The sequence below is a fragment of the Pleurodeles waltl genome, chromosome 8 (assembly GCF_031143425.1).
Source record: "Pleurodeles waltl isolate 20211129_DDA chromosome 8, aPleWal1.hap1.20221129, whole genome shotgun sequence".
Taxonomy (NCBI): domain Eukaryota; kingdom Metazoa; phylum Chordata; class Amphibia; order Caudata; family Salamandridae; genus Pleurodeles; species Pleurodeles waltl.
The window spans coordinates 157,005,893-157,033,769 of NC_090447.1; the positions used below are offsets into that span (position 1 = coordinate 157,005,893).

At 43.4% G+C, this 27,877-nt stretch overlaps 1 protein-coding gene and 1 long non-coding RNA gene across 2 annotated transcripts in view; one reads left to right on the plus strand and one right to left on the minus strand.

Moving 5' to 3' along the window:
* The window catches only part of TMEM135 (transmembrane protein 135), a 943,226-nt gene that overhangs the window by 255,440 nt on the left and 659,909 nt on the right, over positions 1 to 27,877 (plus strand). The window contains exon 4 of the mRNA XM_069203998.1: positions 11,449 to 11,482. Within this exon, the coding sequence (XP_069060099.1) occupies positions 11,449 to 11,482 (34 nt within the window). The remainder of the gene's footprint in view (positions 1 to 11,448; positions 11,483 to 27,877) is intronic.
* The window catches only part of LOC138249844 (uncharacterized), a 204,604-nt gene that overhangs the window by 66,603 nt on the left and 110,124 nt on the right, over positions 1 to 27,877 (minus strand). The window lies entirely within an intron of this gene.

Below are 27,877 nucleotides of genomic sequence, written 5' to 3' on the forward strand. Positions count from 1 at the left end.
TATTTTTCCACTGTGCTATTAAACGTGTATTTTTGCTTGAAGCTGTACTTTTCCACAGAAACTGTTCACATGCTTATCTTAAAGTTAGTGGCAGCCTGGCATATTTTCTCTTTAATTCAAGGTCGACTTGCAGGTGCGGACAATGGAGGCTCTGAAAGTGAGCTAATTGGGAGACAATGTTGCAACTTGCGTACCCATCTCCAAGGATAATGTATGCTTAAGTAAAAGCTTGAGAACTGTCGTTTTTGATTGGTCAATTTGAAGCTAACCTATGAACCCTCCAATGGAGACCCTACAGGACTTGAACTGTTGTCTATAAAACCCAGGTGCACGAGAAGAAGGTAGCCATTGCAGCCATTGCCAGCTCGATGCCCGCCATTTTGACTTTGTAGCTATTATGGCCCACTTTGCTGCGACGCCATTTTGAAAGAGACTTTGATGCTTTCTCTAGTCGAGAGAAAGAGACTTTAATGATTCTTGCCCTAGAGACTTTAACTTTGATTTGTCCCCTTGCATGAAGTAGTAGTTTTACCTTGCCGCCGTGAGGCAATTGCCCCGTCCACCCCTGCCCCTTTGTCCCGTCCACCCCTGCCCCTTTGTCCCGTCCCATGCTGATCGAAACGGTACCCATGATGACCGAAGAACGGTACCTGTGAGACGAAGACATTCCTTGTATGCTGATCGTAATTGGTAAATATGAAAGGAAATTGTAAAATTGCATTGTGTTTCTTTTAGGTAACCAACTGCTGATTTTTGATAAGATCCCTAGTTAAGAGTTTTTCTAAATTAATGTTGCTAAATTGTTTTTGCATGAAGTCCCACATGCAGATGCTAATTTGAGGTTAGACGAGGATTCCATATGTCGCACGATGCAATTTGAGATCTTGTTATGCTGACTAAATGTATGCCATTAGTTCATTACAGATTATCGTATTAGTGATTTGCATTGCTATTATCGAATGCCTCGTGATTCAAATGCTTCATAGATTGCACTTGTTTCGACGTTATGGACAGCTATTAATGTTCATATATGTTTATCATTTGGTGTTGAGACACATTTATATCGTGCTAGCTTTGTTAATATAGAGAAATAAATTCACTAACTTTGCAATAAACTGGTGTGGTTATTCCTGACTGAAAGGTCAGGGTTCGCCAAAATGTATTCTGGATTAATTGTAAAGTGTTAGGTTGTTCAAGGTGTTGCCTATGTTCGCTATTGATTATTGATTTTGATGAGACTGATCGATTAAGAGTACAAAGAGATCCCACTAAGTCAAAAGATTCATCGGCCTAAAGAGCGTCCGAACACAGGTAAATTATTACTACGGACCGCTCTATCACTTCTAGAACCAGATGCTGCTGTAGGATAAGGGAGGGAGAGGACGAGTCAGCTCAAAAGGTGCCATATACATGTTTTTTTAGAGAAAGAGCAGGAAATGCATGAACCAACTTAACAGCAAAAGTGGCGGAAAGAAAATCAGTGCATTAATTGAAAAGGCCTGGGCAGACATCAGTGACAAAATAGTACTCAGTGGAATGGAGTACATATAGACACAGTGTTTTGTATGCGTTTCTAGGGTAGGTCAACGTGATGGTTCTTCTCTACTCTCAAATCCACCGTCCATGTTGACCATGTTACGTTGTAAATGAATGGTGGCACTTTGAGAGGGCGCTGGCATTTCGATTTGCAACAAAGCCAGATGGCCAACGTAAGAACAACTACCTCTGTAGTTTTGGGAGTTGTGAAAGGGCCATCAGTCCCATTTCCAGCAGTTAGCTTGCCAGCCTACTCTAAGCCATACACAATAAAACAGAACTTCGTAAAAATTCAGTAGCTCCCATTTGCCTTTGGTAGGTAGCTCAAGTCCAGCAGTGTCCTGGCCTGTGTTTTCAGCTTTACTGAGCTGGGTAAACTGTACACACTGAAGGAACTTCTCAGTCAATCGCATCAGACTTTTTTCTCTCCTAACAATGAAAAGAAATCCATCAAGCTCAACCAGGTGGCCCTACGACAGTCTCCCGTCAGATCCACAGTTGCACAGGACATTGTTCTGTTAAATCCTATGGCTAAGTGGTCAACAACTCACTCACAGCCTTCCTTTAGGAACAGTGAGTTCGTCTCCTAAGGTCGTCGGGAAAGGAAGTCGGAGACCAGAAGGGGAGGCATTAATCCCAGCAGAGGACTTTGCAGGCAGTAGTTTTGCTTCACGTGTAACTTTTTTGGAGTAGCATCCGGTTTCGCTTCCTTTCCAACAGGAAGTGCCAGCGGTAATATATCACATAAAAAAGTGGTAGACACATACAGTTTGAAAGGAAGTGAGCTGTCTGTGTCCATCCTTTCGTTTAGGATTTCTGTGCACTAAAATAAACCTTTTCCACTCGTCAGTTTTATTTACGAGGCTATCCCTTTAGGTTAGATCTGTATAATTTTCCTTCCTCATCAGGGGAATTAAACCAGATTGAACTGACCTTGCATCGCGCGCTCTTTCAATAGCACTGGAGCTTGAACAGTTCCTTTGCCAGTTATCCAATATGGAGCTTGCAATTCAAGCTGTACCTCGGCCAAAACCTAAAATCCTGGTAGTTCATAATACAGGACATTTTTCGATCGCGAGCAAAACAATTCGCAAATCTGGCTGACGTCCATATTATATTTTCGGAAAACCCAGAGATGAGTAATTCACAATTAGGATACCCCGCGGCAGAGTGTCTCAAGTGACTTACATATTGATAAACAATGTCTGAGAGAATGTTCTGAGTACCCATCGGCCTCCATCTGGAGTAGAGTCCATTTGCAGATGCTCCAAGAGGCGCATGTGCTGTAAATTGTCGTCACTAGAAGTTTGTGGCGCCTCGAGGAGCAGGACACCAGCTAGCCATACTAGGCAGGTCTGTTGGTGGTTTAGTGGGTTTTGTTATAGTTCCCATACTAGGGGCTGTTCTAGTATATTCAGTGGAATGGTTAACTGTTTTAGGCATCTTCACCCACAGTAGGACTGTAGTGAGAGATTCAGAACTTCAGAATATGAGAAGTAGTGAATGATGGGGTAAACTCTGTTGCTGTAAGGCAAAACCTATGAGTACTGTGATGCCGCATGGCAATAGATAATAGGGAGCAAAAATGTTACATGTTTTTCTGTTTAAAAGAGAGGTCTCTGTCACTCTGCCTTCTGTCAGAGCCTGGGAGGTCCGTTTCCCAGACAGCAAAAGCTGGTCGTCACCCAAGATTAAGTTATCCAAATAGGATTTTTTTTCTCCTCAATATTTGGAAGTCAACTCCATTTGGTTGTCAAAGAGGTGCTTTGGTGTGTATGATAACGGTTTAACCCAATAATAAGGGAGGGAGGAGATGAGGTCACAAATCCGTTTAGCCCAAAATGTAATCCCAGTAACGGGGTTATTGGATATTTCTTTTCATAATCCTTCTTTGTTGAAAAGTCGAGGCTGTACTATTGTACCAAACAGCAAATCATAAGAGGCCCAAACACACATCTACTAAAATCAGAAAGGTATAGCCAAACCTGCATTTAAAAGATCCATAGTCTAGTATGTTAAACTAGAGTCGTTACAAATCAGTCCTCTAAGTCCAAAAGAGGCAGCTAGGGGTTCTTTTTGATGGTCTTAGAAAGCTTGCCTAATATCTTTGACTTATATTCCTGGCTTAGGGTAACATGACCTCAATACGGTGAGGCCATGTGTCAACGCTTCTGGTCTACTAAGAAGGGTCGAAGTCCTTATCATCAATACCACAGCCACGTGGTGATGCAACAAAACAGGGCGGAGTAGGGCCCTGAACTCTGTTTAAAGAGAGACTGTGCATCTGGATCTGGCTGGATCTTCGGGCATCTTCCTGATTTTACACCACCTGGTGAGATCTCTAAATGCCAGAAGAGACAAACTCAGCTGACAACACCTAGCAGATCATGAATAGCAAAAGTTTCTGAAAGTGCAGAGGCCATCGTCTGTCAGTGGGAACAGCCCTGGCTCAATCTCTTTACCACAAGATATCTCTCTCTCTCTCTCTTACTCCCTCCCCCCCACTCCTGCAGTGGAGTTCAAGACTCCGGTATACCTCTTCGCCACTGCCTCTTCTGCCCCGAGCTTTGAATAAGATGAGCAACCAGGTCCAAGTCATCTGGGTGGGTTTGGATTGGGCCAGGATAGTATAGTACCCTGAATTTCTGGGCATGGGCATCTGTCCTTCGATCAGCCATTCTCTTTGGAAGAATCCTGTATCACAGCAGCAGGGCCGATCTCTGTTCATTCTAAAAAGATCCTAAAATTGCAGATCTTTTTTTTTTTATAAAGTATTTTTATTGTTTTCCAAAACTCAAACAAATAAGATGATACAGACATTTAAATATAGTGCCAACGGGCACACAACATAGGTCAGATCCCTTGTTCCAACGACACGTTCTCAGTTTACAAAGAAAAAGAAAAAGGACACTTGCACGCATATCCACTAGACCGGCCCTAGTGAGTTTTGTGATGATCTATAAGGTTAGTGTAAGAGGGGGAGCTGATTCGACCCTCTGGGGAAAGGCAGCCCCCGGTGACACTCGTAGCGGCTTCCCACCTTCCCCATATCCTGTGGTATTTATTCGGACAACCTCTAGCCTCGTATACCAATTTTTCCCGGCTCGCACACCAGTCCATTCCACGCCTCCACTTAGTCAGGGCCGGGGCCCCTTTGGCTTTCCAATTCGCCATTATATCCCTCTTGGCTACCAGACATGCCACCCCCAAGAGGGTCCTATCTGGTCTTCTCAACCCAGTGTCTCCCATGATTCCCAGTAGCGCGGACAGAGGTGATTTCCCTATGTCTACTTGCAGGACCCCAGAGACATCGTTTAACACCGCCCTCCAATAGGTCGCTATGACTGGACATGACCAAACCATGTGAAAGAAGTCGGCAGAGGGGCATAGGCACCGCGGGCAATCAGCTGTAGCTCGGAGGCCCGCTCTATGTAGTTTGGTAGGTGTTAGGTATGCTACGTGAAGGTAATATGTCTGTATTTGCCGGAAACGGGAGGCCATCGTAAGGGAACGGGGTGCCAACAGTGCCTCGCCCCAATCTACCTCCTCTATGGGGACCACCCATCCCTCCCATTTCTGGCGGAGCCCTTCCAGAGAGGGCGCTGTGTTGGACACCAGGGCGCGGTATATCTGGGAGACGCCCCCTTTGCCCAGACTCCCCATTAGTGCCTTTGCCTCCATCGGCCTGTATTCTGATATTGTGGTCCCTGCTTGTACGTGTGAATGTAGGGCATGACGGAGCTGGAGATATTTATAGAATTGTGTCTTGTTTAGTGAAAATAGATTGTGGAGCTCCTCAAAGGACCGCATGTGTGTCCCGTTCCAAATGTCGCCTAGTGTGGATATGCCAATGTTGTCCCATCTTTGGAATCCCTCTAGGCCCGCGACTTCCTCCAGCTGTTTCCCGTGCCACAGCGGGGTCTGTTGGGTGAGGCGTCCCCACCATCCCGTCACCCTTTGAGCCGCCCGCCATCCCATTAGGACCACCTTGGTTATGTCTGGGGTATCTTGTGAGATCGGGCCCCCATATAGGGCATCAAAGATCCGTGGGTAACTCAGTGTGTGAAGTTCTAGGCGGTATGCCGGGTCCGACCATCCGCCCCCCATCCAATCATTAATTAAATGTAGTTGCATTGCGAGGTGGTATTGGTAAATGTTGGACATGCCCAGTCCCCCATCTTGGACGTCCCTCTGGCATGTGACGAGCGCCAGTCGTGGACGCACACCATTCCATATGAACTGGCGTGCTAATGTGTCCAGCTCCCTAAACCATCTCTTTGGGATGGGGTGAGGGAAGTTCTGTAATAGGTAAAGAAGTCTGGGAAGGACCATCATCTTAAATAGCGCTATTTTGCCTAGGAGGTTAAGGGGGAGCGTTTTCCAACGTTGGAGGTCAGTCTTAATTCTCCTGACTGAGGGTGTAATGTTGAGTTCCCAGGTTAGTTCCGGGAGTAGCGAGATGTATATTCCTAAATATTTAAAGCTATTTCTTTTCACTGGGATAGTATGTTGCCAATCCACACAGTCTCGAGAGCGGTGGAGAGGAACCAGCAAGGATTTACTATGGTTTAGGATCAGCCCGGAAGCGTCCGCGAAGAGGTTCAGTATGTATAGCACGCGGAGGCCACTAGTGGCTGGGTTGGAGAAGTATAGCAAGACGTTGTCCGCGTAAAGTGCCACTCGATCCTCAGTGCAAGTGGGCCAGGACCAACCCTCAATCAGGGGATCCCCGCGTAACAGTATCGCCAATGGTTCAATCATTAAGGCAAAGAGCAGAGGGGATAGGGGGCATCCCTGTCGGGTACCTCGGCTGATGGGAAACAGATCAGAAACCACTCCGCTCACTTGTACTCGGGCCGTCGGGTTGGCGTAAAGCAGTTTCACCAGTCCACGGAATTTAGTCCCAAGCCCATTTCTTTGCAGAACCTGGTCCAGGTAAGACCAGTCCACTGTATCAAAGGCTTTCTCAAAGTCGAGTAGGAGTAATGCTAAGGGATTATGTGACAGGGTCCCGCGATGTGCTAGGGCCAAGTACAGCCGTCTAATACAGTGCCTTGTGCCACGGGTGGGCATAAAGCCACACTGGTCAGGGTGGACCAATGAGGGCATGACTTCTTTTAGTCTAGCAGCCAGGATTGAAGACAGTACTTTGATCTCCATATTCAGGAGAGAAATGGGCCGATACGCAGAGCAGTATTGTGACGGTGTTTGTGTCTTAGGGATTACCACAATTGTGGCCTGGTCAATTCCATCAGGGAAGCGACCCTGTTTTTCAGCTTCTGTGTACATTTCAAGCAGGTGGGGGCTTAGGATGTCGCCACATTTGGTATACAGCTCTGCCGGAAACCCGTCCGGTCCTGGGGTTTTGCCTGATGCCAGGCGTGCAATTGCGTTAGTGATCTCAGGGAGATTGAGGGCTTCATCTAATCTATTCCTTGTCTCCGGGGAGACTCTGGGAAGGGTTATTTCGTTTAGGAGAGGAGAATCTTTCTCAGGATTGGGCCGAGGGTTTTCTGCATATAGGCGAGCGTAGTATGAGGCAAAGCTGCGTGCGATTTCAGTGGGAGTCTTGGAAAGGGAGCCAGAGTCATCCATGATTTCGGGAATAATTCTGTTGGCTAGAGGGCGAGTAGCCAGCCAATGTAAGAGTTTCCCATTCTTGTCTCCCCATCCGTACACGCGGGCAGCTGAGGCCCTCCACATATGTTTTACTGATTCTAACATTAAGTGTTTGATTTCATCTCTCACCATGGTGAGGTGCCTCAGAGTGGAGGTTGATTTAGAGTATCCATATTGTCGCTCCAGGTTTAGGGCCTTTGCCTCTAGAGCAGATAGATGCAAGTTTCGGGCGCGTTCGCGGACACGAAGAAGGTGTTTAGCGTGCCCTCTCAGCGTGGCCTTACACGCAGCCCATAGTGTGCCTGGTGATCGGACTGAACCCAGGTTCATTTCAAAGTAGAGAGTGAGGTGGTTCCTGACCTCAAGGGTGTAGTCGTTGTCTTGCAGGCACCATGCATTAAGACGCCACACTGGTCGTCTGGAGGGGTCTACCCCTCCCAGTCGAACCCTCACTGGAGCGTGGTCGGAGACTCCACGCGGTAGTATCTCCGCTCCTGTGACGCTGAAGACGTCAAGGGCGGGCATAAATACAAGGTCAATTCTGGATTGTGTCGGGTGGGCGGCCGATGTGTGTGTGTGTATTGGTGCTCCTTAGGATGCCGGATTCTCCATATGTCGCAAAGACCCAGACTTTCGGCCCAGCCCATGAGGCTCGACGCTCGGTTGGATCTACTAGTAGTAATCTTGCCTGATACGTCAAGGCTCGGATCGAGAACGGCGTTGAAATCCCCTCCTATTAATGTGGATCCTTAAGGGAGCCCAGCAATTACCTGACGGAGAGAAGTTAAGAAGGCGTCAAGCCCTGTTGGAGGGGCGTATATGCTCACCAGGTTTAGTGGTGATCCGTGGAGTACTCCTGTGACCACTACAAATCTGCCCTGTGGGTCCAATTGCGTGGCCGTAATAACCATTGGTAGTGAGCGGTGGAGCAGGATGGCTACCCCTCTTGAGCCTCTGGAGAAGCCTGCATGGTAGACTCTATCGTACCCTCCCCGTGTAAGCATGGGACATCTAGTTCCTAGGAGGTGGGTTTCTTGCAATAGGACCACAGTGGAGGAGTATCTGCGGAGGGTGCTGAATACAGCGGATCTCTTGATTTTATCTAACAGGCCATTTACGTTCCATGAGATGACCTGAGTCAGTAAGGGCCAGTCGTGGGCTGCGTGATTGCTATCTTTTGCTGGGTGCCTGCCTGTGAATCTTGGGATGACCGTTTCAATCGCAACATTGAACTATTAAAATAACAAGGTGAACTTATCAACACATTACTATCTAAACCCGTGTCAAACTCTTTACCCCCCAACCACCCCCCACCCCATACTCCCACCCCGGAAGCATCTGTCGCCCCATTACCCAACTGGAACCAAGCAGCCAGATAGACTGCTATTGGAGTGGAGTGGTGGACCCCTCCCTTTAGTCGGATCAAATGCAATTAACGGCATTTAAGTGAATCACACGGATGTGTGTTAAGGAGGTGTAGAACCCTCTGTGGTGTCACCTCCCCTGGGTGCATGTCTAGGGCGGGCGTCCCTGCCGTATGCTCATGTTCCATCAGAGATCGCTCGACCTGCCTCAGCCAAGTACCGGAGACTGGCTCAGATCAGTGTCGTCCGCAGCTCGGGCCGTGTCTTGAGGCCCCGGCGATCCGCCAACGGCCCCCCCCTCCCGCACACCAGAGCCCGAGAGCGTCCTACCGATCGCGGTGGCGTCCAAGTCTTTACGTCTGCCCCTTCTGGATCGAGTTTGTCGTCTGCTTCTCAGGGGCCCCCCCACCGGAGGGGGCTCCCCATGGGAGGGGTCGCCTAGCGGGCCCCAGGAGCCCCGTCGAGCCCCGATGCCCTCTTCAGTCAGCCAGTCCCATGCTTCCTCCGGGGACTCGAAGAAGTAGGCCTTTCCGGCCAGTATGACCATGAGCCTGGCGGGGAATAATAGCATGTAAGAGAGTTGCATTGCCCTAAGTTTTTGTTTGACATGCTCATAGGAACGGCGGCGATTCTGCACTTCACGGGTGTAGTCAGGGAATATTAAGATCTTATGGTTCTCCCATTGAAGGTTCTCGGCACACCTGGCTTGCTTAAGGATATTGTCTCGGTCCTTGAAATTAAGGAGGCGCGCAATCATGGGGCACCTGGGGCCGCCTGGGGGCGGGCGTGGCGCAAGGGCCCTGTGAGCACGTTCAATCGCAAACCAAGATGAGAGGGTTTGATCTGGGATCCAGGTTTTGATCCATCGCTCCAGGAAGTCGGAAGGTTTATCCTCCTCCGCGCCCTTTGGGAATCCGACAAAGCGCAGGTTGTTGCGTCTCGACCGATTTTCTGCATCTTCTGCACGGCGGTGCAGTTCGTTAGTTCGAGTTTGGAGTTGGGCCACTTTGGATCTGAGATCGGATAGTTCGTCTTCTGTTTGAGAGACTCAATTTTCTACCTCAGTAATACGGCCCACGGCATTTCTGAGATCCTGTCTAATTAATCCCATGTCCTCCCGGACCTCTCCGATCTTGGTCTCCATGGCGGTCTGTGATGATTGAATCGCTTGGAGGATGGCATTCACTCCGTCAGGAGCCGGACCTTCACTGGCTGTGTCTCCCTCTCTCTGCTGTCCCGCAGGCGCTGTGAACTGGTCAATCTTTTGCTGGGAGGCAGGGGGTTGTTTGTTCGGCTTGTCCCGTCCCATCTTGTCACTCGAGGAGGGAACAGAATGTTTTGTCTAAGGCGGAGTTCCCTTTCGAATGTCAAACATTCATGAAGCTCCTCGTGCCCAGGGTCCAAGAGGGCACCTCCTCGGACCCGCCGGGCTCCAACCGGTGCGGGATGGATCGGGCGGGTGTTGCTCTTTATATAGGGTTTGGCAGTCCAGAGTCAGTGTCCCCCATCAGCCGGGCCAACTCAAGAGGAGAGAGGTAGGGCCTCAGCGACAAACGCCCAAGCGCCGCGGGGCCATCCAATCAGGGCCCCTCTCTTCCACACCGTCGCGATCCCCTGGGGTACAGGGAATTGCCTCGGGGAATTACCTGGGCCGTCTGGCTCCTCACTTCTCCCCTCCCCTCCTCTTACCGGAGCTGGTGTACCTCCGTTCCGCATATGAGGAGTGGGCCCGTTTCCATGCGCCACAGGTCCTCCGCCCGTTCCGCAGCGCAGTCTTGCCGTGTCCGGGCGCCCTCTCGGGATCTGCATACGCCCCCGACTCCTTCAGGGCTCTCGAGCGCTATGTCCCAGACCAGCGCGCCGCGGCCCTCGTTCAGTGGGGCGTGTTCCCCTGGCTCCAAGGGGCTCCTCCGCGCACGCTGCTTCTCCACTGTTTGGCGGTCGCGGTCACACCGCTTCTTCTTCTTCGGCGGGGGCGCGGCAACGACACGCCCCAACCGGTGATATTACAGGCACCCGTCAGCGTCCGCCCCAGGAGCACCGACTCAATTCTCCTCTCTCCACCAGCCTCAGCGGGGCCCCGGCCGCCATGTTGTTTAGTTCAGACAGGATGCAAGGCGACTACGGGGGCCGTTCTGATTCGATTTTTCACCTCTGTTTGCACCCCAAGGAGAGGGGAACCCACCGGGTCACTCGAGATGATGCCATTAACCCTTCAGATCGCAGCATATTCGGGCAGATGACGGAGGGGTCCGGAGCACTCTCAGAGTGCGACCGCCATCTTGACGCCCGAAGCCACGCCCCAAAATTGCAGATCTTAACACTGGTGCAACTGATACCCATTGGGCACCACGTCCGAGGGAACAAATTGGTGGCCCCAGTTGTTACTTCCAGGGAGCAGAGTTGACGCAGAGCCACAAGGGGCCTCGTACTGGAGCGCAGGGACTATGCGGAAAAATCCTCCTCATCTAGTCTTGTGCCTGGGTATAATCATAAAGTGAGAAATCTGTGTTTAGATTGAGTCTCCGTCAGATGAAGCACTAACGCAAGTAAGTAACTTCTTCATCCCTATATTTGCTTTTTTTTAATGATATAATAATCGATATAATGGAGTCAAGAAATGTACAGGTTGATATGATTGACCTTAGGTTTGTGACATACAACCTGATTGAAATCCCTCCACTAATAGCAGGTTTTGTATCCCCAGAAATGTAGCATGACCAGATAGTTAGGTTCTCAGTTTGTAATCAGTAGTGTATTCTTGAGATGGTAGTCCACGACATTTCATGTGGAAAAAGTACTGATAAGGAGGAACTCATGAAGTGTCTAGCTGCCTATGTCTTATGGGATATTTTTTCTCTGAATACACATTGAAGTTGCTGAAAATATACTTACATTTACAATTTATTTTGTGTTTCTTTTTTTAAAGGAGAGGGCTGTTAACAATTTACATGGCAAATTTGGTAAGCATTTACTATTTTTCTCATAGCAGTGTGATTTTAGATGTTGAGTCTTTTAAATTTGTTTAAATAGTGCATATTTTCATGTTAGCATCTGGTCAATAATTAAGGTAACTAATGCTGCAAATGTATGTGATATTGAATTTATTTATTAAATCGCTGAGATATTTCAATTGCTTATTTTAACCCCAGTATTCTCAGAATTTTCTACATCGCTATCATTTCAAACACCTGTGTTCTTTATATAATTATAATAATTATCTAAATTATAGAATGTAGATCATTTTTGTTGGTAATGAATGCCTGTCCATACTACTTTACCCACAAATCTCATCAAAACACTGACAATGCAATGAATAGATGTAGAGTGCTTTAAGTACTAAATACATCTCATAAGTCTTTACAGGATGGAAATGAGCCCTGTCCCTGGAGGTATTAGTGTATGTATATTGACTTTGGCTAGTGTGTCACTGCTTGCTGCACAGAATGGAAGAGCAGAACACATGACTGATAGTTGCATATTCTTTATGATAAAGATATAGGGCCTCATTACGAGTTTGGCAGAGACGATTACTCCACAACAAACGTGACGGATATCCCATCTGCCTTATTACAAGTTGCATTATATCCTTTGGAGCTTGTAATACGGCGGATGGGCTATATGCCACTTTTGTGATGGAGTAATCCCCTCTGCCAAACTCGTAATGAGGCCCATAATTAGGGGCGAGCGCAAAGCGCTCTGTCCCTCTTCTAATCTCGCTTTAGGGGGATTTTAACCACACCAATGTTACGTCAGTCACTTACATTGGTTCGTGGGCTTGCCTTTTAAAATCCGCTTGTTTTCATTCGTAAAAGGCATGCATACTTCATGCCTTTTCCAGTGTTTAGCCCTCCTCGAGAGCATCGGTAAACTACTGGAAACATATGAGGCCCCATGTTTTCCGTATGGTTTCTGGACTACTTTTTCTCTTTATTTCGCAGTGCGATGACGCTGTATTTTTTTTCCATTTAATGTGGCAAGAAAAGTCCTGTTAGGAGTTCACAACGCTAATAGCTCTAACCCGTTGCATTGCAAATGCTTGTTTTTATTAGGAGCGAGGTATGCCTGCCCGTGTATGACATTCTTGGAAAACCATGATGCAAAGGTGATTTATGACTTAGCAAGCTTCATTCACAGGCATTAGAACAGAAACTTATATGAACAAGTTCTACCTAACGATTCGAGACCATTTGTTTTGTTGATGCAAATGATCTTTTATTGTTAACTTCGATAATATAAAATCAATTTTTAGGAAGATTTATTTGCCCCTTGTCCTGACAAGGAAAAGCATTTGAAGTCCAGCTCTTTCTTTTATTACAAGAAGCCAGCAAAAAGCTGTCAACCTAGGTTAATTGGATGGTGATAACTCATCTTAATAGGATTCTTAACCAGTTGCAGTTTCCTAAACAATTTCTCAGAGATCCTTGTGCCGTGGTTATTGGTTAGTACCAGCACACAACAACTGCAGCTAGAGCATCTATCAGTTTTTGTTGGATCATCGCACTTCTGGAGGGGCAGTGACTTGCCCTCTCCTCTAGCTGTTCCTTTCAACAAAGAAACTTAATACTTCATTTTGCCAGTCAATGCATCCTTCTTTTAAGAGGTGTACGAACTCATCACATTGTCCTCTCCTACCTTATTTTCTTTTTTTTTTTTACATCGTACATTCCCAGAACATGCAGAGTGTGCTCTTGGCTCTGAGCAACAATGACAAGGTATTGTTCAGCTATGAGCAGCCTGACTAGCATGAACAGTCGAACAGCCAGTGTGTTTTAATGGCAGTGTTACTGTTGTTGCAATCTTTATACAGCACAGTGTGATTTAACACATTGGTCTGAATCATGATACACGTAGATCAAATTGTGTATTTGTTGCTATTGTAATAGGTTAGCCAACTAAAGTGCTTTGTCTAACTGCTTATACTACTATGCTTGCATGCACACTAAAAATAAAATAAAAGCATAAAGCTGTAAATATAAGACCGTGTGCCACAGATACATGCTAAGCGTTTGATATGGAGGTCAAATGTATATTTATTCTGTACTATTTCCTGGCTCAATCTAGGTGAATTATGTGCATTCATTGTCTTGCTGTCTACTTGTGTCTTTTGTAATATGTTTTTTTTTGTGTGAAAACGTGCATTAATCAGTTCTAGTTAAGAACACTTATGTCAGTGCCTCAATGGGAAATGTAATAGCGTAATGCTCCAAGTGAAACTAATGGGTGGTGTTAGCAGTAGCTCTCCCCTCAAAAGTGAACCTTCGGGCCTATAAAACAGCATTGTGCATGCTGGCTTTCCAGGCGCTGAAGGAGAGCCCTCAGCAAAGGCCTTCTGGCCCAGGGCACATCATACTTTGGGGTAGTCGTTGATGTTAGCCTCCAACCAGCTTGATGTATGACGAGAAAGAACAGGGGATATAGTGTGTCTTTTGCTAGGCCTAAAGTCAGTTAAGGCTCACCTCGCCAGATTAACCTTATCCTTGAGCCTCATGTTGTCAAACATCTTGACTGCTCTGTTTTGCTCCCTCTTAAAATAAGGGACAGCATACCCTGTTCATGAATGCTAAGGGCATGATGTTAGACAAAACTTGGGGGTCTAACTTTAAAGTTAAGGTAGGGGAGAATATTTGTTAGTCTGACAGAGGTAGAGGTTATAAAGCCCAAAATCAAGACTTTTCGTGTTAAAAATTTCCAAGATCCAGCCTCTTGCCTGCTGACAAAATATCCATATATGGTGATTCTTCTATGTTCTTTACGTGCACCTTACTCCTCAATTAAAACTACGAACCCGTTCCGTATTCTTTGATATCTGTAGTCAACCTGCAGTTGTATTTTCCGTCTTTTGTTGCATTTGCTTTTGCTAGTGGAATGTGCTTGGCGTACATCTGAAAATCTAACCAGTGTTACCTCAACAATGTAGCTATAGACAGTAAGTAAATGTTGAGTGTTGGTGAAGCAATGTCAGCCCTTGCAGGATTTCAGAGACTAGTTTCATAGGAGGAGAGTATCTGGTATTGAGCCTTTTTCCCCAATTTTTTTAAAATTATGTCATTATAGTAGAGCTTTTTTAATATTTAAAATTAATTTATATTAGTATTTAACATTAAAATATTTTTACAAATGTATTTTTTAGTTTAATAAATTTTGCACTTTTCCCTATACATTACCATAAGGAGCTCTCCACTCTGGTGAATGCGACCTCCCCTTAGGTGTGAACAGTTACAAGTAATAATATTGACCCTGCAAACGGGGCTCTCCCCCCTAAATTAAGGGGGTGAGGACATGCATGTACACAACTTTTAGTAACTTTACACTTGTAAAGGGAGAATAGCCAAACGTAGTAAAGTTACTTAAAAGCGCAAGAGTAAAATTACACATATAGGTTTGCTCATGTGTAAGTTTACCTTTGTGAATAGTCCCAATGGGTCTTAATGCAAAATCCTTCATTCCTTCATGAAACGGCAAGATATATTGTTATTATGTGTATGTTGGGTCCCATATTTGTCAAGTTCAAACCTGTGCACTGTCTTTCTCTCAGAAAAAAATGTCAGTTAAAGATCTCTGAATTCTACTGTTGTATTCTCTGACTGTAGATATATCTCTTTCTTTCCCCACCACAGTTTGCATCACCTCAGAAAACAACAGCAAGAGTTATCTGTTGTATTGGAGGGAGAATTAGAACCTTATTAGGTTCGAGAATGCGGGGCGCGAGAGAGGGAGAGTGACGGTTGTGTCAGGAGAGGAGGTTGGGATTTCTTACTGATGAAAACTTCGAACTGGAAAAAGAAGAATAAAGGGATTATTACTTTACTTTATCGGTGTCCCATATGTTATTTTACACTGGCGACGAGGATGGGATCCGAACCCAGGTTTATTTCATTAACAGATCCCGTGTTGGAGCACAATATTCTTCGCTCCGAAAAGCACAACTTCGCTCTCTCCAACTCTCATTTACCCTGCCCCATGGAACACTTCACAATTCGAATGCTGCCTATTACCAAGACTCGCACGAGCATGGCAGAGACAGCGCACGTAACATAAAAGACTTTTACATTATCCCTTCTCTCTCATAACTACAAAGCTAAACATTAGGTAAAATACAGAAAAAATCAATTTAAAGAAAAATAAAGAAAACGTAGTCTCATTAATACATGAGGAACAATCAGTACCCTACAAAAGAACACCAAAGTGAGTAAACGCAGTACAAACTAAAACAAACTGGAACAGGATACGAATGAACAAGAACCTTAAGGAAGGAAAATAAGACGTTTACGTATACATGACGGACAAGAACAATTGCAACAATAGATTTACATCAACAAATGCCACAACTTATTGTCGAAACCTCACAGGTAGAAAAATTAGGCATTTACTCCTGCGGGGAACATCCTATGCCTTAAGCAATGTGTTATCAGAGTGATCAGGAGAAGTAGGTACATTTTCATCTATGTTACTTCCTACTGTGCCCTTTAACTTGAACACCCTTGCCTTGATCCACCAGTACTTCTTATCAACATGAATGGCATTTCCACAAACCTTATCAACCACTTTCGGTTCACAATATTTTGATATCCCCTTTTTTACATGAAAAGGAGTTTTTATACGCACAACATCACCCACACTAATAGGTTGATGGGAAACTTTTTTTCTAGAATGAAAACATTGTTTTTGATATTCTTGTGAGCTTTCAACATTCCTATGCACCACCTCATCTACCTCTTCAATGACATCGATCTTCACCCATTTAGACATCCATCCTGGACAAATTTTTGTTGGAGGTTTCCTGCCTCTTAACAACTCAAATGGAGATACCTTAGTCGTGGAATGTGTAGTGCTACGGTAAAACCACAACATAGAACGTATAGCATTTTGTACAACACAACCACTTGTAACAGCCCATTGTATACAGTTGTTCAAAACTCGATTCATACACTCAACAAGACCATTGGTTTGTGGATGGTACTGTGAGCTTCTACAATGTGTAATTCCCCCTTGTTTTAAGAAACTTTGAAATTCCGAATTGACAAACTGAACACCATTGTCTGAGACAATGGATGAAGGAAACCTCTCTCTTAGGAAAACATCCTTCAGAAAATCCACAATATTCTTGGAATTATGTTCACTCATGAAACGTACTTCGGGCCACTTTGAATAATAGTCCATGGCTACCACAGCATATCTAGGTGCAAAAGGTAGAATGTTTAACAGGCATACTAAACCAATCCCTATTTTTTCCCACAGTCCTGTTGGGTAATCAATGAACTGCATAGGTGGAATTCTAACCTTGAACCCTTTCTCAGCTTTGGAACATATCAAACAATCATCAACTAATTCTTCAACAGACTTATCCATATAAGGCCACCAGAACACCTCACACAACCTGCGTTTAGTCAAGGTTTTTCCCAAAGGTCCTTCGTGTGCTCCATGAATCAGCTTGGTTCTCACACTTTCTGGAGATACCAGTTTTCCACCTCGCATGAGAATTCTATCTTCAATGGAAAATTCACTAGAAACCTTAACATATGTTTGGAACTTGTACGAAACATTATTTTCTCTAGGCCAAGCACCCCTCACATATATAATCACTTGGAGCAAAACGTCATCTTTCGATAACTCCGCTCTCCATTCTTCCTCACTAATAGCACTCATTTTTTCTACATCAACTGAAGCAATGAAACAACTCTCTTGTTCTTCATCCTCAATCATTTACTCATCCGTCTCCTTAATCGGAAACCTAGACAAATAGTCTGCTCTTCCATTTTTACGGCCAGGCACAAATGTAGTTGTGAAGTCATACTGCAGACGTTTAGTTGTGAACCTGGCAATGCAAGGGGTTTGATCATTGACTTTGTCTCGGTAAAGAATAGCAATTAAAGGACTGTGATCAGTACACAGTTCAAAATGGCTTCCCCAGACATAGGGGTGAAATTTCCTGATTGCCCACCAACAAGCCAACAGTTCCTTCTCAATTACAGAGAAATTAAGTTCTGAGCCTCTTAGAACTCTTGATGCATAACCTACAGTATTTTCTACACCATCCTTACTTTGAGTAAGTATTGCACCAATACCAAACCCACTTGCATCAACAGTGACAGTACATTTGACACTTTCAAAAATTTTGATCCATCCAATTGTGCTTTAATCCACTCAAAAATGGCTTGACAATTCTTATCCCATGAAAAAAGGGATGCTCCTTTTCAACATGTTGGTTAGAGGTTGGATCTTGGATTCATAATTTTGTACGAATCTGTAATAGAATTTGCATAATACTATGAAGGATTTCAACCCAGCTTTGTCAACAGGTGCCTTAGCATCCAAGATGGCATTGACCAATCCTGGCCTAGGCTCTACACCCTGCTCAGACACAACATGACCCAAAAACTCCACTTTTTTGGGGGGGGGAGTGACATTTCTCACTCTTGAGGATCACACCTTTATCCTGTAATACTCTTAGAACCTGAAACAATGTTTCATCATGTTCCTGCCTAGTGTCACCAACAATTAAGACATCATCTTGGAACACTACCATTCCACTGATATCCTTCAACAAGTTGTACATGACCCTCTGAAAAACTGATGCAGCAGATGCAAGACCAAAAGGCATCCTACAATACTGGAACCTACCAATGGGAGACACAAATGCTGTAAAGTTTCTTGATGATGGTTCAAGAACGACTTGGTGGTAGGCGGATGCCAAGTCCAATTTTGTAAACCATTTTGAACAACCAATCTTATTCAATAATTCTGAAATTTTGGGTATGGGATGAGAATCTACCCATATGTTTTTATTGAGACTGCGAAGATCCACACAAACCCGCAAGTCCCCATTTTTCTTCTTAGCTACCACCAAAGGAGAAAGCCATAACGCTGACTCAATGGGTTCAATCACACCCTTAGCACACAGCTCATTAAGCTATTTCTCTAACTGCTCTCTGACACTAAAAGGTACGCTCCTCAATTTGTGCTTAACAGGAATAATATGATCCTTAACCCTGATTTGGTGAGCAAACCACTTGATTGTGCCTAAATTTTCACCAAACAGTTCAGGAAATTGATCGACAACATTCTCTGTGAAATCAGTAGACTCTACTAAAGACACTTGTTTCTTTGTACCTGGTCTAAGGACCATTTTGAAAAGTCCCTGGTGAAGCCATTCAAGAATGGACAGTCCCTTAATTGCGACATAAACTTTCCCAAATATTTTCCTGCCTTTGAATTCGTCAAAGAATCCAGCCAGATCTATCCTACATCCTTCATAAGAAACTGGTGCTCTGTCTGGGAGTTTTAGTGGTCTATTTTCCCATAAATCACTAAACAATTCCTGAGTAATCATAGTTATATTTGCACCAGAGTCCACTAACAAATTTGTTTCTTCTCGTCTATGCCCACTTCAATGCAAGGGTCCACACACAAAGACATATCACCAGTGTCATCCACAACCATCACCATCTCTCTCAAATCTTCTTGGATTTTCTGAATGTTATCTATGTCATCACACACAGATTCTGAAACATTAGCTACATCAATGGTTTTGTTCTGTGTCTTGTACATTTGCCCATTACTACCAAGACGCTTCCCACTTTAACACTTTGGCAAAGTGGCCAACTTTGCCACACGTCCTGCAGGTTGCCATCCTTACAGGACAAGTCTTGAAGCTTTTATTATGTGCCACATTCCCACATCAAAAACAGATGTTGACTTGTTTGAAGAAGGGCATACTGTCATTTCTTGGATGAGAAAATTTCCTTGACTCTTTAAACTTAACAGCCCCAACCACTTCACAAGTTTTCTCTTCTAACTCTCTTACAGAAACTTTGGATAGATCAATGCTCTTTGCTGTACGAATAATCTCCTCAAGAGAAGGATTACCCATGGAAAACAGCTTCTGCTGTATTGTTTTGTCCGAGCACTTACAAATGTACTGGTCCCTGACTAGTTGTTCAGTGAAGGTTTCAAATTGGCAGTCAGCACTCAGTTTCCTCAGAACCGATATGAAAGAGTCAACATCCTCTCCAGTTCTTTGCTCTCTTTTGAAAAATGTATGTCTTATGACAACCAGGCTTGGCTGAATGTTGAAACGTAATTTTAATTTGTTGACTGCTTCAACATATTCATCAAACTCTTCCTCATCCTCATTATTCCTTACCAGAGATGGTAGATGTTTAAAAATGGACCGGCCTTCAAATCCTAATGAATGCAGTAACATGCATTTCTTTCTTTCTGCTCTAAAATGTGTGGCGCCAATGGCCCCCAAATATGTGACTAAGGCATCAAATCATTTTTTCCACGAAACTGGTGGTGAACGGAGTACTTCCAGAAAAGGTGGCGGTGGTGTTACTGATTGCATCCTGAAATTAAGTGTTAGATAATATCACTTAACAATTAGCCAAGTTTAATTTTGTTGCCTATTGAAAAGCCAGATAATTGTACATTAGCTTTCCCAACTTCCCTTTGAGGACTCAATATATGCCTTTACATACACCAGAATATATATATATTAGCTGAAATGTGACAGGTGTGCACATCACCCTGAGCTTACAATAAAACCACTGCACTTCTAACATGTGTATAAATGGATAGACGTGAATCCACAGGAAAATCGAGTCAACATGCTTAAAAATAGTTAGTTGCTGTGCATTTCAACATATGTTAATGTATTTTTGAATTCAGGTGAATAACGCGCTTTACAAATTCATTGATTGATTTTTTGATTGCTACGTAGATATGCGCCTCGCGTCAGAAAGCAATTTTGTTATATTCAAATAATAGCTGTGCGTATAACCGTGCGGAGAGTATATTTTCACAAGGAGATATGCAGTTTCCAAAACATTAGTCTGCACTCCCCAACATGGCCGTTGAAAAGTGATACACTCACTGATCCATTTAGGTCTAGCAGTCAGCCTTGTCAATAACACTCAAAACAACCCTTGAGCTGTGAGGCCTCCTGTGCGAAATCGGACTGCAAATCTCCCTTGAAGACTGAATCTGGAAACCCTCGACTTCTGCTAAAGGGTAATGTTCGCAGTCAAAGTCATGCGAGGTTCTTCAAATATACGAACTCGAACTGGAAAAAGAAGAATAAAGGGATTATTACTTTACTTTATCGGTGTCCCATATGTTATTTTACACTGGCGACGAAGGTGATCAACTCTGCGTGTTGAAATCCTAACTCCGAGGTTCAGCGGCGCTTCGGCTCGTCTGCTTGTTTCGAGAACCGTTCAAGACTGAAATCAAACCATACTATTGATCGGGAAGTGGAAACGACAAGAATACTTCTGGCTGTCATCGTCCAAGGAGGTCGGGAGTTTAATTTCTTCGTGGTTTATTGAAACGCATTTTATGAAGGACTGCGTGCGCTGTTTCCTAGCAACGCGTACACACCGTCAACCCGGCATTTTTTTTTGTTTTTAAGGATCGCGTGTGCTGTCTCCTAGCAACGCGCACACACTGTCAACCCGGCGTGGTTCTAGTTATCCAGACGTCATCGTGTCGCTCGAAACGAGAAGAGTTCTCTCGTCTGTTCTCATCCAATTGACTTTTGTCCATCGACTTTGGTGTGTTTGTGAAGGCACATATTGTGTTTTGCTGCTAATCTTTCAGACCGCACCGCTTCGTCTTCGCAGACCTTTGTTTTCTCTTAGCAACCAAAAGACGCTTTTCGGTGATTCATCTGCAACTAAAAACGCTTGTTCACATATTATTGAGATATCATTTTAGACTTTTACATTTTAAACATTTTAAACCGTTAAGAATTTGTTTCAACTTTTATGTTTTGTTTTACTAAGGTTAGCTTTTATATAAGTTTAAATATATTTATCTGTTATGGCATAGTTTACTTAATTTTACTTATTATTACTTAATTTTATTTATTCTTTCTACAAATATGCAGAATGTTTCTTCTCCTCCGTTCTTTCTTTCCACTCCTGGTGATCCCCCAATTAAGTGGGCTAAATGGAAGAAAGTTTTTGAGAGGTACTCCAGGGTGTGTGGTACTTCGTTGAGTAATGAGAGGAGGACTGCTTTACTTCTTCATTGTTTAGGAACAGAGGGTCAGGAGATTTTTGATCATCTTCCTGATCTTCCTGACAGTGAAGCCATCAATTTGAGTGAGTATGAAATATGTATTAGAAAGCTAGATGTGCATTATCTTCCTAAGGTTAGCACAATTCTTGAGAGGTATTATTTTGGGAAACGATTTCAATTGGAGGGTGAATCTATGGAGAATTATATCACTGATTTGAGACGTTTAGCTTCATCATGTAAATTTGGGTCCGCAATAGATGAGAGAATTCGTGACCAATTCATGTTGGGATGTAATGTTGAAAAAGTACGGAGTGAACTATGGCTTTTAGATGATCCTCAGATTGATCAAGTAATTTCTTTAGCTAAAAGAATTGAACATTCTCTTAAGTGTGTTGATGCTGTGAAACACTGTGATACCAAAGAGGTTCATGTAGTTGGTGATACTAAACCCAAAATAATCAAACCTTTTGATAAAGAATTTTCCTCCAGTATTGCTAGCAAGAAATGTTTTAGGTGTGGAAGAGTGGGACATCTTGCTAATAGTAAGCTTTGTCCAGCTCTTAATAATTTTTGTTTGTTTTGCAAAAAGAAGGGTCATTTTTCAGTAGTGTGTAATCTGAAAAGAACAAAACAGCATGTGAGAGTGGTTGATAATGATTCTGATAAGGCTGAATCTGATCTTGCCTGTGGTCAAATTGTACTTCAAGTTGGGAACAAGTTGTCTGGCCCTCTTGATTATATTACTGTTGAGGGTAAAAGAACTAAAGTACTTTTTGACTCAGGGGCGAAAATTTCCATTGTGTCTAATAAGTTTTATCAAAATGAGTTGAAGGGTAAGGTTAATCTGTTAAAACCTGATATTAAACCTTGTGGTTATGGTGGTGAGCCTATTGATTTACATGGTTATTTTGTCGGGTTGATAGAGTATGATCAACGATTCACCTCTGGAAAAGTCTATGTTTCAAAAAAGGGGGATAGCATCATAAGTTGGTGGCATCAGAAAGATCTTGGTGTGATGCTTGATCCAAATAGTTCGCCCCCTATTATAGTGAAACAAATAAGGGATATGGGTGATGCGGATGCAATTTCTACGACTGATCTCACTGAGAACTTGTGTAAGGAATTTCCGAATGTTTTCAGTGACAGAATAGGTTGCATGAAGGGATATTCTCATAGAATTAAGTTGCTTCCTGATGCTAAACCGTGTTGTAGTAAAGTGCGAAATGTTCCTTTTGCGGTTAGGGATGAGTTACAAACAGAGCTCAAAAAATTAGAAGATCAAGGGATAATTGAAGAGGTGGAGGGAACTAACTGGTTGTCCTCCATAGTGGTGGCAAAGAAATCTAATGGTAAAATTAGGCTTTGTGTGGATCTTCGCAAGCTTAATAGATGTATAATGGTGGACAGATATCCTCTTCCCAACATTTCTGAGTTATTAACTATGGTTTCTGGTGCTAAAGTTTTCTCTACAATTGATTTAACTTCAGCTTATCATCAAATCATCTTAGATGAATCTTCAAGAGATTTAACAGCTTTTGTCACACCTTTTGGTACGTTCAGATTTATTCGATTGCCTTTCGGTTTAATTTCGGCTGCGTCTGTTTTTCAAAGGTCAATGGAGCGCATTTTAAAAGGAATTGATGGTGTATGTGTATATCAGGATGACATTCTGATTTATGGGGGGAACATTTGTACCCATGATGAAATTCTCAGGAGGGTGTTAATGAAAATTTCTGAATATGGTTTAACCATTAAGGTGGAAAAATGTAAATTTGCAGTGGGGAACATTGACTACCTGGGACATACTATAACTGGTGATGGTCTATTTCCTAAAAAAGATCTTGTTGACACGATTAAGAATTTGGCTTCTCCTAACTCTAAGGAAGAATTGATGAGATTTTTGGGGATGGCTGAGTATTATAATAAGTTTATTCAAAATTTTGCAAGTTCATGCTTCAACATGAGACAGTTATTAAAGAAAGGTAAAGAATTTCTGTGGGATGAGGAGTGTGAGAAGAATTCATTAAGTTAAAAAATTGTCTGTGTAACGCTCCCAAACTGAAGAATTTTAATCCTAAACTGCAATCCATAGTGACAACTGATGCCAGTGGTAAAGGGTTGGGTGCTGTTCTGCAACAAGTATGTCGCAGTGCAGAGAATACCATAGCATTCATCTCCAGGAGTCTGAAAGATACTGAGACAAACTACTCTGTTATTGAGAGAGAGGCTCTTGCGGTTTATTGGGCAGTAAAGAAATTAAAAAAGTTTTTGTGGGGAAGATCTTTTGTTGTAAAAACGGATCACAAACCATTGGTTGAAATTTTTAAGTCCAAAGGTGTTGATGCAATCTCAAGCAGAATTACCAAATGGATCATAGCTTTGCAAGAGTATGATTTTCAAGTTGAGTATGTTCCTGGGACTGATAATTACTCTGCGGATGTGTTATCAAGATTGGTATCTCCTAAAATGTCAGATTTTGAAGATGTAGAAGATGTTGAGCAATTTGATAGTGTTTGTGTGTTGGATTTAGAGGTGATTCCTGAAGATAAGTGGCGTGAAGATACTAAGTCTGACAAAGTTTTACAAGAAGTACTCAAGTTAATTTGTTCTGGTTGGGAGAGAAAAAATCAAGGCAGTGTAGAGTGCAGAGAGTTTTGGAATGTAAGAGATCAGTTAAGTGTTGATCGAGATTTATTACTTAGAGGGATGAGGTTGATTCCACCATCTAGTGTAAGAAGTTTACTGATTAGTCAAGCACATGACAGTCACATGGGAATATCTAAAACGAAGGAGAGGTTGAGATCATCCTATTGGTGGCCTGGGATGGATACTCATGTAGAGAGAGTTGTTCGTGACTGTATGCAGTGTGCTCTTAATGAGAAGACGATGAAGTTTAGGATTCAACCGATGATAGTTAGAGACAAATCGAAAGGACCTTGGGAGGATATTTCGCTAGACATTTTGGGTCCCATATATGGTGATGGTGCTGTTGATTATGTTATTGTGGTCATGGATATGTATTCTAGATGGCCTGAGTTATTTTTCACCAGAGGGATTGATACGCGGATAGTAATAGAGAATCTTAAAATTCTTTTTACTAGGGAAGGCATTCCTTCCACCTTACTTACTGATAATGGGGTACAATTAACTTCGAGAGAGATGGAAGAGTTTCTTAAGAAATGTGGAATTAAGCATAAGTTATGTGCATTATATCATCCTGAGTGCAATGGTTTGGTCGAGAGGTTCAACCGAGTGTTAAAAGAAACTATATCTTTGGCTAAAGATAATCATCTTAACTGGAAAAAAGAGATAATTAATAAAGTTGCGGTATATAGACATACTCCACATTCTACGACAGGACAGACTCCTTTTGCTTTGTTTCGAGGAAGACGAGGGAATACCATACTTGAGCCACATTGGGTCAATGAATTTTTGAGGGAGAAAGGAAGAAAGTGTGTTAATGAGGATTGGAAATTCAGGGAACAAGAGAAATCTTTTATGAGTAAAAGTTATTTTGATAAAAGGAATGCGGTGAAGAAGACTTTTGTAAGTGTTGGTGATTGGGTTATGGTCAAGAGTCCGGTGTTGAAGACTAGTAGTAAGAGACCTTGTTTACCTTTAAAGGTTGTAAAACTTTTCACTAATGCTATTAAACTGAGTGATGGCCGAATTTGGAACTTAAATAGAATAAGTAAATTTAATGCTGATGCTATGGGTTTGGATACATTAAGGTGTCAACAGGAGAAGAACACCTATCCAGCTGAAGATATGGAAACGAGGAAGTCCGAAAGGAACATAAAGACTCCTTCACACCTAAAAGACTACATCTTGAATGGACGGAGAGACTATATTCATAATGCGGCGGATGATAGGCCAAAAAGAAGTATCAGAACTCCTTACCATCTCAAGAATTTTGTGATGAATTAATGTATTTCATTGTAATATTTAAGGTTTGTTTCTTATTTTAGTTTTGTTACATAGGAGGGAGGTGTGTTGTATTGGAGGGAGAATTAGAACCTTATTAGGTTCGAGAATGCGGGGCGCGAGAGAGGGAGAGTGACGGTTGTGTCAGGAGAGGAGGTTGGGATTTCTTACTGATGAAAACTTCGAACTGGAAAAAGAAGAATAAAGGGATTATTACTTTACTTTATCGGTGTCCCATATGTTATTTTACATTATCCATCCTAACTTCCCTCGTTTTAAATTTCTCCACTAGTGACCTTTCTTGAAAATCCTGTTCCCAGGAAGTCTCTCTTAGTCCCTTTGTTCGAATCCATCAGAAAAAGATGCTATGCGTCTTTTTGCCAATACTAACTCCAGCAGAATAAGTCTCTCTTGCCTTTTAATTCCCTTGGGTCTTTGTGTGGTCTCCAATATCAGGGATCAACAAGCCCTACACGAGTACATGAGACACTGGCATCCACAGCTGGGAGGTGCAGGGGAAGAGAGGGATCAACAAGCCCTACAGGAGTACAGGAGACAAAGGCATCCACAGTTGAGAGATGCAGGAGAAGAGAGGGATCAACAAGCCCTACAGGAGTACAAGTGACACTGGCGTCCACAGCTGGGAGGTGCAGGGGAAGAGCGGGATCAACAAGCCCTACAGCAGCACAGGGGACACTGGCATCTAGAGCTGGGAGGTGCAGGGGAAGAGAAGGATCAACAAGCCCTACAGGAGTACAGGAGACAAAGGCATCCACAGCTGAGAGATGCAGGAGAAGAGAGGGATCAACAAGCCCTACAGGAGTACAAGTGACACTGGCGTCCACAGCTGGGAGGTGCAGGGGAAGAGAGGGATCAACAAGCCCTACAGCAGCACAGGGGACACTGGCATCGACACTTAATTATGAGGTTTAAAGTCGAGATTAAAGTACACAAGTCGGAATTCATCAGACTCTGGCAAAGGTTTACTCATTTCAGATCTACAAACGTCTTGCAAAGTCGAAAATCATTGAGTTTTCACTTTCGTACAACTGCACAAGGGTCAAATGTCATCATTAATCGGAGGAACAGGCAGAACCCAGACCTACTAAACACCTCAGGTCTCACTGCCAATTGAACAGAAAGGGCAGACCCTGGACTTGAAATTATAACTTTGCACATGTAAGGTGTGTAAACTTCATGTCCAAGGCAGACTTGTGAACATTCCAGTGAGATCCTATCTGCAAAAGTAGAAAGCTACCCACAAACTGCTAATTGTGCAGGTATTTAGGATCCCCCACGCTGAAACTCCATGCAGATTCATCCTCTCGAACAAGGCAGCCAGAGAGTTTCCATCGTGGAAGTGGGAAGCAGCACCCGCTCCGTTAAAGGAAGTGCAAGGACAGAACTGACCTAAAGCTGCCCAGGCACACGTCTTGCATTTATGTACGCACAACACGTGGAAATGCTACCTGCACGAACGTGACACAGGCAAGTACAACTTGAAAACTATGACTGCCCTAGTTCATACAGGAAGGCCAAGAATAGCAGTAATCCTAAAAGACCGCCTGACTATCTTTTCCGCACCGTCGAAGTGACTAGCACTCTTTAAAACTACAGTCCAAGAAGAAATTCCTGGTGTGAGTGTGCCAAAACCCGTGCCTTTATTCGGTGTTATTTCACAACACCGAGTCTGACCTCCGCGCATTAATTTTGTATTAATTAAAATCTGTAACAAAAAAATAGCCCAACGTAATCTTCAGAATCATTTACTTTTTATTTAAATTACCAGGCACGTTTTCGTTTTCATAGTTCGTGCACTGAAGTCTTGGGCTTTCCAAAATAAACAAGTAAAACATGCACACTACACTGACATCATACTTCACTATGTTAAATTAATTAATCTACATTTAATGAACAGCTTCCCAGCAGAGTTTATTTACTTTAGGTACATGGGGCACATTTTTGGACCCAGCAAGTCCAATAAAAGATCTGGCCAACTCTGACTTTTATGGAAAGGAAGCCTAAACCAGCTCCTTCCTAACATGTTTAACACACTTCAAGAGGGACTGTAAAATGCCAGCACAATTAACTTTTCTCAAACCACTAATTGAGGAAAGGCTAGCTCTCACTTTAAATTTCACAATTGGACTTCTTATATCCAGTTGTGTTCCTCAGGCAGAAAGGCTTTGCAAAATTATGAAACAGCATTAGTGTAATTAGGCTAAAGCAAGTTATGCACACCCCTAAGCAGGGCCGGCTTTTGGGGGGTGCGGCTGGTGCGGCTGCACCGGGCGCTGATCTGTGGGGGGGGGAGGGGCACTGTGTTTAGCAATAACTTACATTTTAAAAGCACCTGAAGCAGAGTTACATGTGCGTTCAGCTGTCAGGCAACAATAAAAATGTCAAGAATA